Source organism: Cervus elaphus, chromosome 14, assembly GCF_910594005.1.
Source record: "Cervus elaphus chromosome 14, mCerEla1.1, whole genome shotgun sequence".
Classification (NCBI taxonomy): domain Eukaryota; kingdom Metazoa; phylum Chordata; class Mammalia; order Artiodactyla; family Cervidae; genus Cervus; species Cervus elaphus.
The window spans coordinates 8,156,896-8,170,552 of record NC_057828.1 but is presented as its reverse complement, the minus strand read 5'-3'; the positions used below and the strand labels follow the sequence as shown (position 1 = coordinate 8,170,552).

Here is a 13,657-nt window from a genome sequence, read left to right as displayed (position 1 = left end):
GCCCCAGGGATCGAAACTGTGTCTCCAGCATTACAGGCGGACTCTTGACCTCTGAGTCACTAGGGAAGTCTGAGGGTTACAGAAGCCGCCCACCTAGGCCGCCTCCCGCCGCCTAGAGAAGGCCCAGCAGGTTTGCGGACATTCAGCTGGCTGGGGAGACAGCCACTTTCCCCGGCCTCACCAGCTCCACCCTCGTCCCTTGAATAGCTGTTTCCTCCACACCCTGAGCAGCCGGGGACCTGCTCAGCCCACCAGCTCTACCCACCCGTCGCTCACAGACCTCCGCGTTTCCTGTCTCCAACCCCTCAGAGGAAAACCCCACATTTTCTGTTATTGTTTACCAACCCAGCGGCCTCAAGCCGAGCAGGAACGTGGTCTCAGCCTAGACCACAGTCTCCGCTTCAAACCTGGGCTTTCCCAAGCCCTTCCGGCAGGGCAGCCCACCAGAGGGCGGAACACAGACCTGAGGAGAGCCGCCCGGCTGGATGAGACATCCAAGTCCACCGTCTCACGGCACTCAGTGCCCCTAAGGCTGAGGAGAGCCTCTGCCATTCCCCAGAAATGGAAACGTGCCCAGGGGAGAGGAAGCCCACTGTCTCCCTGCCTGACCCCTCTCCCCTTATCTTTGGTGGGGTTTTGTTTTTTTTAAGAAGCTCTAAACTTGGAAGCAGGAGATCCAAATCAGATAGACCTCTGCTTAGTCATGAGGCTTTGGGAGAGTCATTTCACTCCTCTGAGGCTGAGTTTTCTTCTTCATTTTACTTCTCTGAGGTCAGCTGGAGGCTAGACCAACTCCCCTGGAGGCCTTTTATGATGGTGAAGAGACCCAGGGGATCGCCCAGCGCAGCATCAGAGCCACCTAGGTGCCCAAGAGTGTCCACAGGCCTTCCCCACCTCTCACACCACTTGAGGGTGTTCGACGATAATATCCTATGTTGCTTCCTCCAACTCTGCCAGCCAGCATCTGCCTTTAGGTACAAAAGTTTCCCCACCACCCCATCTGGGAGTTTAACAGAAGGAGGTAACGTGCTTCCCAGAGGCAGAGATTCGCAGGGTGATGCCAGCGTGGACCGTCAGGGGCTTGGAGAGGGTAAAGAGGTGTGGTAAGGCCATTCTCATCAAGCCAGGCCCCTCCTGCCCTTCACCCTAGCCACCCTCCCCGCATGTCAGGTCCAGTCTGTGAACCCGGCTGACCCGGGCAGAGGAGGAAGCAGAACGTGGGGCTAACATGGGGCAGGTGGACGAGGAGGTGACATGACACGGGCCTCGGGGATGGGGCAGCGGCCCCACGACGCTCACAGCCAACCCCGGGGCCTGGGAACACGCCGCCTCATGGCAAAGGGGCTCTGCCAGTGGGACTGAGGCAAAGGGCCACTGCAGTGTCTGCGGAGGCCTCCTCTGACCACACAGGTCCTTCAAAACAGAGGCTCCTTCCTGGCGAGGTCAGAGCAATGGGACGTGGCTGGCTTTGAAGAAGGAGGGAGAGGGCCTCAAGCCAAGAAACGAAGCTGTCTCTGGAAGCTGCAAAGGCTGCAGAGAGAAACGCAGCCCAGCCAGCCCCGTGTCAATCTCAGACCGGGGGACCATCGGACTCCTGACCTCAGAAGTCTAACAATTAAACGTGTGGTATTAGAGCGGCAGCAGGAAACTAGCACGGCCTCCAAAGAGAGCAGCGCAGCGGGAAACGTCCCCCTGCATCCCAACTCCTGCCCCGTCACCCCTTAGCCTCTTTCCCTGGGTTCTTATCACCTCTGATACCCACTTTAAGTGCAGACAACATGACTGGAGATCTCTGACAGGAAAACTTCCTGCTGGCTCATTTGAGCAGGGGTTCTAGACATGGGCTGAGTTTCAAGGCAGGCGCCAACCACACTCAGGATTTCTGAGAGGCAGTTTGCGGGGGCCTTGTCTCTGCCACGAGGCTGGGCAGGGGAGATGGGACCCCAGTGATGACTGGGGGTGAGCAGGTCTCTCCTCCAGGTAGGAGGAGGTCTTGGGACAAGAACACCCCAGGCCTTGGATCCTGAGTTCCAGTCCAAACCCACTAGCAGGGGGACCCCCAGTGCATCCCTTCACTGTCTTTGCTTTTCTCACTCATAAACTAGGGACAGCCGTCCTGCCCTGCCCCTCTCCCTGACAGCTCTGAGGATCACGTGAGAAAATGCAGGGAAACTCGGCAACAGCTCCTTTTCCACCTGACTGGGCGGGACAGCAGTGAGGTCAGTAAGTCAATTTCTTCCTTAGGCTCTACGATGAGTCAATTCACCGTGCGATCTCAAATATCCCGGGCCTCGGCCTTCTCATCTGCGGACTGAATGGTCACGGGGGCGCTGAGGCCTCTTCCAGCTGATGGTTTGTTCTCTGCCTTCCGCCTGGCCCCCGGCACCCCCTACTGGAGCTTTCAGGAACTACGTCCACCTGCTCCTCAACACTCCCTGAGGATTTGGGCCAATTCACCACCACCTTCTTCACAGTCCCCGAGCCAGCCCTGACCCTGACCCTGACCCTGACCCTGACCCCGACCCCGACCCCCGGATGACGGTGTCAGCGTCTGGGGTGGCTAAACAGGTCTAAGACCGGGCTGGAAGCGGCCGGGCTCCTGACTCAGTAACTGGCAAAGCGTGCGGGTTCTCCCGCCGCAGGGCCCATGCCCAGGCCAGAGACGTCCCCCAGGCCCCCGGCAGGGCGGGCGCTGGCTCCCTCGGGCCGCAGGCTCGCCTCCCCGCCACAGGATACCCCGACTCTGCCCTCCCCACACACGGAACCCCTCAGCACACGTAGGAAGACGAGAGGTGGGGGGCGTCAAGGGGCTGAACCTCAGGAAGGAAGAGAGAAAGCCTTTCAACTATTAAATCTGTTTAGTAAAGACAATTTTGCTCATACAAAACGACAAGAGTTTACAACAGTCTGAGAGCTGGGCGCCGTCAGAGGCGGGAAGGCGCTGCGGGCATCGGCGCCCTGCCCTCGCACCCCGAGAAGACCCCGGGCACCCCAGCCCCGCCCGAGGGAGATGAGAGCTGGAGCATCACTGCCCCCTGCCCCGGGGCCCTCCCCACAGCGCTCCGGTTAACACGGGGCCTCCCCACCCCACACTGGCCTGGACGCGTCGCTGAGTTGTTTGGGGCGGGGGGCGGGGGAGCGGCTGGTGGGAGAGGGGCAGAGTCGGGACATCTTTGGTGCGAAGCCTCCCCCACCCGCCCGCTGGGCCACGCCACGGACACTTGCAGAGGCCACGGGGCTGCGGACCGACGCCCCAGAGCCCGGGAGGCACTCGAAACGCAAGCTCACCAACGTGGGCTGAGGGCGGGCCTGCTGCAAAACGGCTGCAGACGTGAGAGCACACACCAGCAGGTTGAGGACGGCAGGAAGGGGGCGCAGAGGGGTAGCTAGGCGCCTCGGCGGAGGCCTAGGACCGGCACGAACGGGCGAAAGGTTCCGAGCAGGGCTCCCGTTTTCCTGGCGCTGCGCCAGTGGTCGGCGCACCCTCGCCTGCGCCCGGAGCCGCCCACACAGGCGGCGGGGGCGGCCTGGCGCAGGGCCCGGACAGGCTCCCAGGCACTTGGGCAGGCCCAGCGCGGGCAGGGTGGGCCCGGGGGCGGGGGGAGACGGTCCCGAGCACATCAGGGGCCCGTCGCGCACAGGCACTGATCCGGGCGCGCGCACACGCACACACACACTCACTCCTATCCGCCTGGCACACTGGGGACATCCGAGGGCTCAGCAGAGCCTCCGGGCCCGGCCCCCACAGTCTGCAGCTCCTGGCAGGCCTCAGCCAGTGGGGACCTGGGGCCGTAGTGGGGAAGTCAGGGTACCAGCGGGGCCACACAGGGACGCCCCTCGGGAGGGTTCCACGGACACCCTGGGACACACCCCAAACCCTTGCAGTCTCCAGACAGGACGGGGATTGGGGGACACGGGCGGGAGTGAGGGCAAGAACGATAAAAGAAGGTTCGTAAAAATTCTAAGTCAAATTACTGATAAAATTGCCAAATGAGCACAGGGTCGAGAGCATGGTGCTCCCTCTCCCCGGGGCCGCAGCCTCCCTGACACCCCCTCTCAGGCAGGTGGCCAGAACCGAAGGCAGAACGCTGCCTCTGAAGAGGTCCCGGCCCCACGCGGCCGAGGAGAAGAGGAAGCGGGAGGAGGCGCGGCTCTGGGTCTCTCTGTTTAAAAAATCCATCCGGGTTGAGAGTTATTGCTTGTCCTCCAGTGGAGCAGCAGGCCTGGCTCAGTGCGCAAGGGCCGCGGCCTCCAGGGCCCGCGCTTTCTTCCGCCTCTTCAGAAGCAGAGGGTTGGACGCATCTTCAATCTTTTTTATCTTGATCTGCTCGTAGTCAACCCGCATGGTGGCCAAGGCACTGGTCATCTCCTCCTGGGGGTGGCGACCGGGAGAGAGGTTAGAGACCACAGACAGCGCAGGGTGGGGATGGGGTGACGTGCAGGAGCGGAGACCGAGGGCAAGCCAGCCCTGAGCCCAGAGCCGGCTCAGCAGAGCCCCTCTAGAGCCCAGAGCCCACCAGCAAGCCTGGGGGAGCAAAACAGCACCAACTAGGAGCCAGGAGACCTGGACTCACATCTGCTCCAGCCAGTCATTAGCTAGGCGACCGTGAACAGGGCACCCCCCCACCCCAGGCCTCAGTTTCTCATCTGCAAAGTGAGGAGACTTTGCAGACGGCCTTTCAGGCCCTTTCACAGGCAGAGTGTAACAACTGACAGGAAACAGCCACAGCCAACCTCAGACCAACGCAGAAGCCTCTGCCCACAGCCCGATCGGGGGAAGCGGCTCAGAGTAGCCGTCCCTGTGGTACCAGACGACCTGGGGCGAGAGGATGCAGGGCCAGCCGCCTCCATGAGCACCGCCGAGCGCCCCTCCCCCACCCCGCCGGCCAGGCGTCCCCTCACCTTGACGTCCTCCCACCTCTCCTTGTCCTCCTTCAGGACCCGGCTGGTGTGCAGTGGGGTTTGAGGGACCTTCGTCGATTGCTGGGGGCAGAGAAAAGGGTCCGAGTGAAGACACGGGGCAGGGTGGGGTCCGCAGGGACCGGCCCCGTGGACCCAGGTGCCTCCAGCCCGCCAGGCTCACCATGATCCAGGGGTGGTTCATGAACTCGGTGATGGTCATCCTCTGGGTGGGCTCGGTCTTCAGCAGGTTCCGGATGAGCATCTTCACTGCAAGAGGAAAGTGGGGTGCCCACAGGGGACAGAGACAGCTCAGGGGCCACCCTCCCCTCTTGCTCCTTCCCGTTTTCAGGGAGAAGCCAGACTCAAAGGGGGCGTGGACACAGACCACCCAAGATGCTGGCCCGGAGACCATGACAGATAGTGCCACCAAGCCCTGGCCCTGCTGGGCCCTTCACACAGGCAGGTGTGGGCTGGGTGAAGACCCACAGCCACGTCACTTATGGGAGATCATCCACACACACACACTCACAGGCAGGACATACCCAGCAGGTGCGGGCTCGGTGAAGACCCACAGCCATGTCACCGATGGGAGATCATCTCTACACACACACAGAGAGACACACATACACACACACGCTGGGTGAAGACCCACAGCCACATCACTCAAGGGAGATCATCCCTACGCGCACACACACACACACAGGCACACACACACACACAGGCAGGACATACCCAGCAGGTGCGGGCTCAGTAAAGACCCACAGCCACGTCCCTGATGGGAGATCACACAGACACACAGACACACACACACACACACACACATGGGCTCTTTACCTTCCTCTGATACTTCTGACCATTCTGGGTTGGGGAATTCATACTGGCCCATTCGGATGCGACTCTTCATGCCGGGAGAGATGGCAAGGCCGTGGTTGGAATAGAAGGGGGGGTACCCACATAGCCTGAGCCGAGAGGAAGTGGGAAGAGAGGAACAGAGCTGATGTTATTTAGGATCCCGCACCAGGACTTCTTGCGATGTTCACAGAGAAACCGGGACTCCCTGATTCAGGTACAAAGTCAGGGACAGGGCCCAGGAATCTAACATGCTGAGTGTCTAAGCCACACATTTTCCTGCCCCTTAGCTAATCTGTAGCACTGTGCTGTCAGAGTCCACTCAACACTGAGAGGGGACATGCAGGACCTCCAGGGCACCCCCCATCCAGAAGGGGATGCTAACCGCGGCCTCCTCCTCTCACCCCGGAGGGAGAGGCTTCGGTCCACGCCTGCCCAGCCCGCGTCCCCAGGCCCCTCCCCACACTCACAGGATGTACATGATGACACCCAAGGACCACATGTCACAGGACTTGTCGTACTTCTCTGGGCCCAGCACCTCTGGAGCTGGAAACAAAGACAAGGGCAGTGGGCCTGGTCCTCAGAACGCCAGGATCCACCCAAGGCCCTCTGTGGGTGGTGTCCCATCCGACCTTTCAGCCCCTTACAACAGGACCGCAGCTAAGCCTGGAACAGGGACAGTGGTAGCCCAGGCCCAGGGCTGGGTAAAGGAGACCCAAAGACACTCCTCCTGGGGGAGCCCAAGGGCCAGAATCTCAAGATAAAGCAAGTCTTGAACTGCAAGAGCCTTTCAGACTGCCTTTTGGTTTGACAAACACATTTTGAGAGTTTTCTCTGTGCAGTCGGCTGGGGGTCCTGGACCAGAGGCACATCCCATATCCCCCTGGGAGTCTGATGGGAACAAGAGCTCTTCTCAGTCAAAGTGCACACGCGCACAAAATTCTACCCGTAACCTCATGCACATAACTTCCTATACCACTTCAGGCCCAGCTGAGATCTGCTAAGCCTACTTCAGGTCAGGTCACCTCAGAACTGGGCTACAGAGGGCCGGGAGACACAACTCTCCTGGGCCCTGGGGCCCTGAGACCGGCAAGAGGAGGCTCTGGGAGAAGCTCCGGGCAAAGACAGGCTCTCCTAGGGCTCCGGAGGGTTTCTCCGGACTTACCCACGTAGTATGGCGTGTAACAAGGAGTGGTCAGAGAGTTGTGACTGGTGGTTTCCTTGGCAAAGCCAAAATCAGTGAGCTTGAGAATGGCGTTGGGCCTTTTGGAGGTGTATAAGAGGTTCTCAGGCTAGAGAGAGAGACAAGGAGCATCTCTGCTGAACTGGTGAGTGGCCGTCAGAAACCCGCGGGGAAACGACTCCTCCCTTCCTTCCCGCCCTCCTTCAGCAACCGTCTGCCCAGCCCCTCCTGTCCCATCAGCACACCATCCGGACCCCCAGCCCCCGCCTCCTGAGGGCTCACAGTGGGCATGGGAGTGAGACACTGACGCAGAGACAGGGTGAGCACCACAGGGACACAGACCGGAGGAGGGGCTGTGGGGGTGACTGAGGAGCAAGGCCTCAGAAGGCTTCCCGGCCGAGAGGGGGGTTTGCCCAGAGAGGGCACGGCCTGCGGGGCAGAGAGTGGCTCTCTGCCCACCCTCCCCCAGGAGCCAGGCCACAGGAACGTAGGATGACCCTGGGGACCCTGACCCCCACGGCCTCCAGGCCCACTGGGTTGGGGGCTGGGGGCCGCAGTATAAATAGCTGGTACCTTGACATCCCGATGGGCAATGTTGATCGAATGCAAATACTGGATGGCCTCGCCGATGCTCTTCATGATCTCTGAGGCCTCTGCAGAGGAGACGGGAGCGGGGAGACAGAGCCAAGTCACAAGATGTGTCCTTAGGTTTGAAAAGCCGACACCAGAGCCCCCCGGGGAAGCCTAAGGCCCCCGACGCCCCCACCCGCCCCAGAAGGCAAGGCGCAGGAGCGGGCAGAGCCCAGCATCAGGCAGGGAGGCGGGCCTGAGCACCTCCCCAGAGCAGGCCCCTGGAGCTCTGCTACCCCGCCGCCCAGCCGGGCCCGCGACAGACCCTTTCTACCTCGTTCCGTGAAGGCCTGGTCTCCTCGGTCCTGGATTCGACTGAACAGTTCTCCGCCGTCCAAACTGAAACAAGGCCCCAGTGAGACGGGGGCCGTGACATCGCACTAGCGCGCTCGCCACTGCCCCCCAAGAGGAACGAGGCGCTTGCGTTTTGAGTTTCAGCGCCCCCACCCGGCGGTCCTCAGGAGGAAAGAGGCGCGGACGGGGAGCAGGGTCAGGCTGGGCCGGGAACCAGAGGGGAGGGCTGCTCACCACTCCATGACGATCAGCAGGCACTTCCGCCCCGCGTACAAGTTCTCGTAGACGTCCACGATGCGCACGATGTGCGGGCACTGCGAGGCGCGCCAGTGCAGCTCCACCTCGCGGCGGGCCTTGGGGCAGTCCTGCAGCATCTGCAAGCCAGACCTCCTGAGGGAGCGCGGGGGCTGCCCCGCCTGGACCCCCCCCTGGCCCGGCCCGTGTGCCCGCCAGCCCCCACCGGCAGCTATCCACTCCCCCCCTGCCCCAGCCCTTCCGCCCCCGACCCCGGTCCACACGCCTCCCCCCCCCACCCTGCCCACCCCCCCACCCTGCCCATCCACCCCCCTTCCACGCCCCCCCCAACCCCCCGGCCCAGCACCAGCCCTCTTGTCACGGCCCCGCACCCCCTCCCAAGCCTGACTTGGGGCTCTGCAGCTCTCTTATCTACTCTAAAAGAAACGACAGGATGACCCCTTGTGAGGTCTCCACAGCCGACCAGAGACCACCCTTGACCATGCAGGGAAAGACAACTGGGCCTCTCCCCAGCTGAGGGCGTGAAGTCTACTCCAAAAGGCGGGCAGGGCTGAGCACTCGGAGGCAGAGGGTACAGGACGCCTGGGTAGGAAGACAGACTGAGGAAAATCCAGACAACCGTGGAAAGGGGCCTAGAGAGGGGAGCCTGCAGATCTGTTAGGGAAGCAAGTTCTAAGATTCCCTAAAGCCAGCACACCAAATCCACAGCCATATCCTCTCAATAGCAGACAGCCTTGGGAGCCAGCCGGTGTGATCTAACTCCTGGTTCTTAACAGATCCCCAACCTGGAGCAAGTCACTTACGTGAGCCCCATTCCTGTCCCCTCTTCTTTCGGGGACCAGGTGGCCAAGGTATTAAAGGAGCCCGGCTCCCTGACCTGCCTCAAAGGCCGAGACTTGACTAGTCTAAGCCGGTCTCATTAATCCCAAGCCCTCCAGTAAGACCCGACCCTGGTCAGGTGGCACTGCAGGAGACCGGCGCTCAGAGGGCACCACGTCCCCGCGCGGGGCTCCCGGCGCCAGGGCAGCCGCCCAAGGGGCCCCTCGAGGTGGGCGTGATACAGCGGAGCACTACGGCCCCTGCTGGGAAGCGCGCGAGTCTGGGTGAGGAGGATCAGATGGCCAGGAAGGAGCCAGATTACACAGGAAGGGAAGAGCAAACCAGGTACTTCCAACAATAAAACTAACACTCAGTTATGCTGTGGTCTATGATGTGCTGCGCTCTGCCTAACTGTGCAACAGCTGCCCATTTTACAGGCTCAGAGAAGCCTGTGTCCCAGGTTCATTTCCTGGGGAAAGCCAGGGTTGGAATCCAGGCCACGTGGATTCCGAAGCCTAAACCTTTTCCACGATACCATGCAACTTTTAGAGGAGGGGTGGAAGCCAAGACTTGTTAGTCTCAGATCACCAAATGCAAACTGGTTTCACAGACCCAACTCCCAATAGGTGCCCAGATAACTCGCTCTCCTAGGGAGCAGTCACCGTGGGGTCACAGTGCCACCTGGTGGCAGTCTAGGCACACCACAGTTCCTGAGTTTTGCTCCCTTCAACTTCATTCATTCAGAAAGGTTATTTTCCCCTCCCACACACTATGAAAAGCAGGAAGAGACGCTGGCCAATCTCATTTGCAAGTATTTCAATTCAACAAGCATTTATAGACCTCCTACTATGGACCACACATTGTGCTAGATGTCAAAACCAAAAAGAAGAGTCAGTCTGAAAGAGACGGCTGGATGGCATCACTGGACATGAGTTTGACCAACTTCCGGGAGATGGTGAAGGACAGGGAAGCCTGATGGGCTGCAGTTCACAGGGTTGCAAAGAGTCAGACACAACTGAGCAACTGAACACCTGAAAGAACTCAAACTGGGGGAGGGGGCCTGTGGGGAGGTCGCCACGTACAAAATGCTGATGACCCAGTGAGATAACCTGCTGTGAGACGGCTAGGTTCAAAGAGTTCAAGAGAAAAGTTCTCGGAACAGCCTAAAAAGAAAGACCTCTATCGCCCTCTACAGGCACACAGTGCTGAAGCCCAAGCTGTCACCTTCACTCGGAGGCAACAGGAGGTCAAGGATCTGCAGACAGGAGAGACTTGGGCCTGGGTCCGAAATCTGTCAATTTCCGGTTGCACAGCCTTGGAGAGACCGTCACCTTGTCAGCCTGCTCCACATCTACAAGTCAGGGGTTAGAATATCTGCCTCCCTCCTTCACAGAGCCACTGCAAGCTTCTAATGACCTCTGAGCACGCTCTGTTATCAGAAAGGCGCTCACCTCTGCAGAACATCAGCATAACTGCCACAGCACAGGGGCCCTCTCCGTCACCTCTGAGTGAGGCTGGAACACCCCGATATAACCGACAAACCCGGATATTACAAGTCACCAGCAAGACCGGAGGCTGGGTTTGTGTCTGCAGCCCCGTGACCACCGCCTAGAAACCAGCTCTGCTCAAACTTTCCACAGCTGCGCTAAGTGAGCACACTGCTGCTGCTAAGTCACTTGTCATGTCCAACTCTGTGCAACCCCATGGACGGCAGCCCACCAGGCTCCTCCATCCACTTTCCAGGCAACAACACTGGAGTGGGTTGCCATTTCCTTCTCCAAGTGAGCACGCACCGAGGCCCAAACCCACGTGCACACCCCTCAGCCCCTCCTGAACTCAGAGCACACACCGCAGGTTCTGCCTGCTCTCTACCCTAGCACACCTGCGTGTGCGGCCAGGAAGCCTGGGTTCACATTCCGCCTTCAGATGTGCACACAATTCATCCCTTATCTGGCAGAGGACCTGGACTGACGCAGGACAACAAACCCGGCTCTGAATCACACAATCTGCACCCCAGTTCTGCACTTCTCAGCCGGTCAAAACAAGAGAACTGGACAGAGCAGTGCTTTCAAATTCTAAGAGAAACAGCGTAAGAATCCCCATGAACACCAGTAACTGACAGCCAGGGATGTATCAGACATCCTTGAATGGATATAAATATCAGCCCACAGTGAAAGCAAGACCTGCGACCCGGTCAGGCTTCCAGGCTGGCTGATGTCACGGGGCAGAGCCGTGAAGAGCCAAAGAGGCCGTGTGGACAGCTGTGGGGTAGGAGGCCGCGGAGAGGCAGGCAGGAATGTGCTAATCTGGAGGACTGGGCTAAGTAAAGACCCACAGGGGAGGTGCTGAGCTCTGGCCCCAGGAGCGTCGGGGAGAGAAAACAGGATTCTGGCACACCGCCAGGGGCCACCAGCAGAGGAACGCAACAGACTCGACCAGGAGCCAAGAGAGTCACACGGGAAGGCTTCCACCCTAGGCCTGGACAAGGACAGGAGAGGCCAAAGGCCCAGGACCGCAGCCCCGAGGGCCCAGAGCTGAGGGAAGGAAGGGTCTTCCCACCAAAAAGCCAGAGGCCCCGAGACAAGGAATGCCTGAGGGGATTCCAAAGTATTTTAACCCCTGCTAAGCCTGCAGTGGATACTGTGACTTGCTTCAGCCCCCTAGAGTTTGCCTCTGAAATCCCCTTCCCCGGTGGAGAAGGTTAACTGTCACATGTGCTAAACCGCAATGCAACAGGCAAGGCCACCTGCCTATAGGTGTGCCAGGAGCCAGGGGCCAGCCCAGCACCCGCCGCCTGGCAGGAGCCTCTCCCGAATACCGGCCCGTTACCACTCAATCCAGCGATCCCCGCTCCGGGTGTCTGTCCAGGAAAATCACAATTCAAAAGACACATGCATCCCAGTGTTCAGAGCGGCACTACTTACAACAGCCAAGACAGGGAAGATGTGGTGCATAAATAAAATGGAATATTCCTCAGCCATGAAAAGGATGAAAGAATGCCATTTGTAGCAACATGGATGGACAGAGAGATTATCACACTAAGTGAAGCAAAGATAGATATGATATGATCATTTATATGTAGAATCTAAAAAAAAATGATACAAATGAACTTATTTATAAAAGAGAAGAAGACTCACAGACAGAAAACAAATTTATGATTACCAATGGGAAAAGGGGAAGGGGAGGGATAAATTAGGAATTTGGGGTCAGCAGATATACACTGCTATATATAAAGTAGATAATCAACAAGAACCTCCTGCATAGCACAAGGAACTCTACCCAATATTCTGTGATAAACAACGTGAGAGAAGAATCTACAAAGGAGTGAATACGCACACACCCAGAGCTGAGTCCCTCTGCTGTGCGCCTGAAACTAACACCACACTGCAAATCAACTATGCTCCAACTCAAAAAGCTTTAGTCCAAAACAAAACTGTTCCATGCCTCTGTCTTTGCTGGACTCTGGAGGCAAAAAGGACAGTCTGCCTTATACCCCCCAACAAATAAATCTTCCACCGTGGGACCGCATGACAATGCAGGGTGGTCAGCATCCTAAGCCTGGATGAGCCAGAGAAGCAGAAAGCAGCAGAGGCCGGGGCCTGAGCGCGGCTCACCAGCGAGGCCGAGCAGAGGAAGACAGCAAGCACGAGCCGGGGTGCCTGCGGACACTCCCGCACAGGCTCCACCAGCCACCAAGCGCGCCAACCATGCCTCAGGGTCCTTATCTACTAGCTCAGTTCAGTCGCTCAGTCGTGTCCGACTCTTCGACCCCATGAGCTGCAGCAGGCCAGGCCTCCCTGTCCATCAGCAACTCCTGGAGCCTTCCCAAACTCATGTCCATCAAGTCAGTGATGCCATCCAGCCGTCTCATCCTCTGTCGTCCCCTTCCCCTCCCGCCCCCAATCCCTCCCAGCATCAGGGTCTTTTCCAATGAGTCAACTCTTCGCATGAGGTGGCCAAAGTACTGGAGTTTCAGCTTCAGCATTAGTCCTTCCAATGAACACCCAGGACTGATCTCCTTCAAGATGCATTGGTTGGATCTCCTTGCAGTCCAAGGGACTCTCAGGAGTCTTCTCCAACACCACAGTTCAAAAGCATCAATTCTTTGGCGCTCAGCTTTCTTTATAGTCCAACTCTCACATCCATACACGACCACTGGAAAAACCATAGCCTTGACTAGACGGACCTTTGTCAGCAAAGTAATGTCTCTGCTTTTTAACATGCTGTCCAGGCTTATCTACTAAATAGGATAATAACAGTACCCACCTATACTAAGTGACTTAACAGGTGTACATCACGTGAATTATCGTACCAAGATTGGTGCTTGGCAGAGTAAGCACTGCATAGTGCCACTATTATTGCTCTGCCCCAAACCTCTCCATGAGTCCCCCTGGGACTGGCAGCGGGGACCCTGCCCACATGCGTCTCATTTAAGGTGCTATTTACGGCTCTAGGCGCTGGGTAGAGTGGCACCCAGAACACCGGAGAAAAGTGGGCTTTGGCATGTTAGCCCCGGGTCGCCCTCTCCCTTCCCACCACCTAGACAGCTGGGGGCAGCGTGCACATGTCCAGAGAGAAGGAAGCCGTCCATCCTCCCCACGGCTGATTTGAGTGCCCAGAGGGAGGGATGAAAAAGCCTGACTCAGGCACAGAATGCGGTGCCCACGTGTGGGGCACCCTGGTGAGTAAGACCTTCTCTGTCCTCCCAGCAGAAGGGTGGCACCT

The 13,657-nt window shown here is 58.7% G+C and overlaps 1 protein-coding gene across 1 annotated transcript in view; it reads right to left on the bottom strand.

The window, feature by feature from the left end:
• Positions 1 to 2,839: 2,839 nt before the first annotated feature.
• Positions 2,840 to 13,657, bottom strand: part of MAPKAPK2 (MAPK activated protein kinase 2) — a 46,275-nt gene continuing 35,457 nt past the window's right edge. Inside the window, exons 2-10 of the mRNA XM_043923131.1 lie at positions 8,093 to 8,232; positions 7,839 to 7,903; positions 7,508 to 7,587; positions 6,917 to 7,043; positions 6,222 to 6,297; positions 5,737 to 5,861; positions 5,084 to 5,169; positions 4,903 to 4,983; positions 2,840 to 4,372 (exon numbers count right to left, since the gene is read on the bottom strand). Coding sequence (XP_043779066.1) covers positions 4,229 to 4,372; positions 4,903 to 4,983; positions 5,084 to 5,169; positions 5,737 to 5,861; positions 6,222 to 6,297; positions 6,917 to 7,043; positions 7,508 to 7,587; positions 7,839 to 7,903; positions 8,093 to 8,232 — 924 coding nt within the window. The 3' untranslated portion in view covers positions 2,840 to 4,228. The remainder of the gene's footprint in view (positions 4,373 to 4,902; positions 4,984 to 5,083; positions 5,170 to 5,736; positions 5,862 to 6,221; positions 6,298 to 6,916; positions 7,044 to 7,507; positions 7,588 to 7,838; positions 7,904 to 8,092; positions 8,233 to 13,657) is intronic.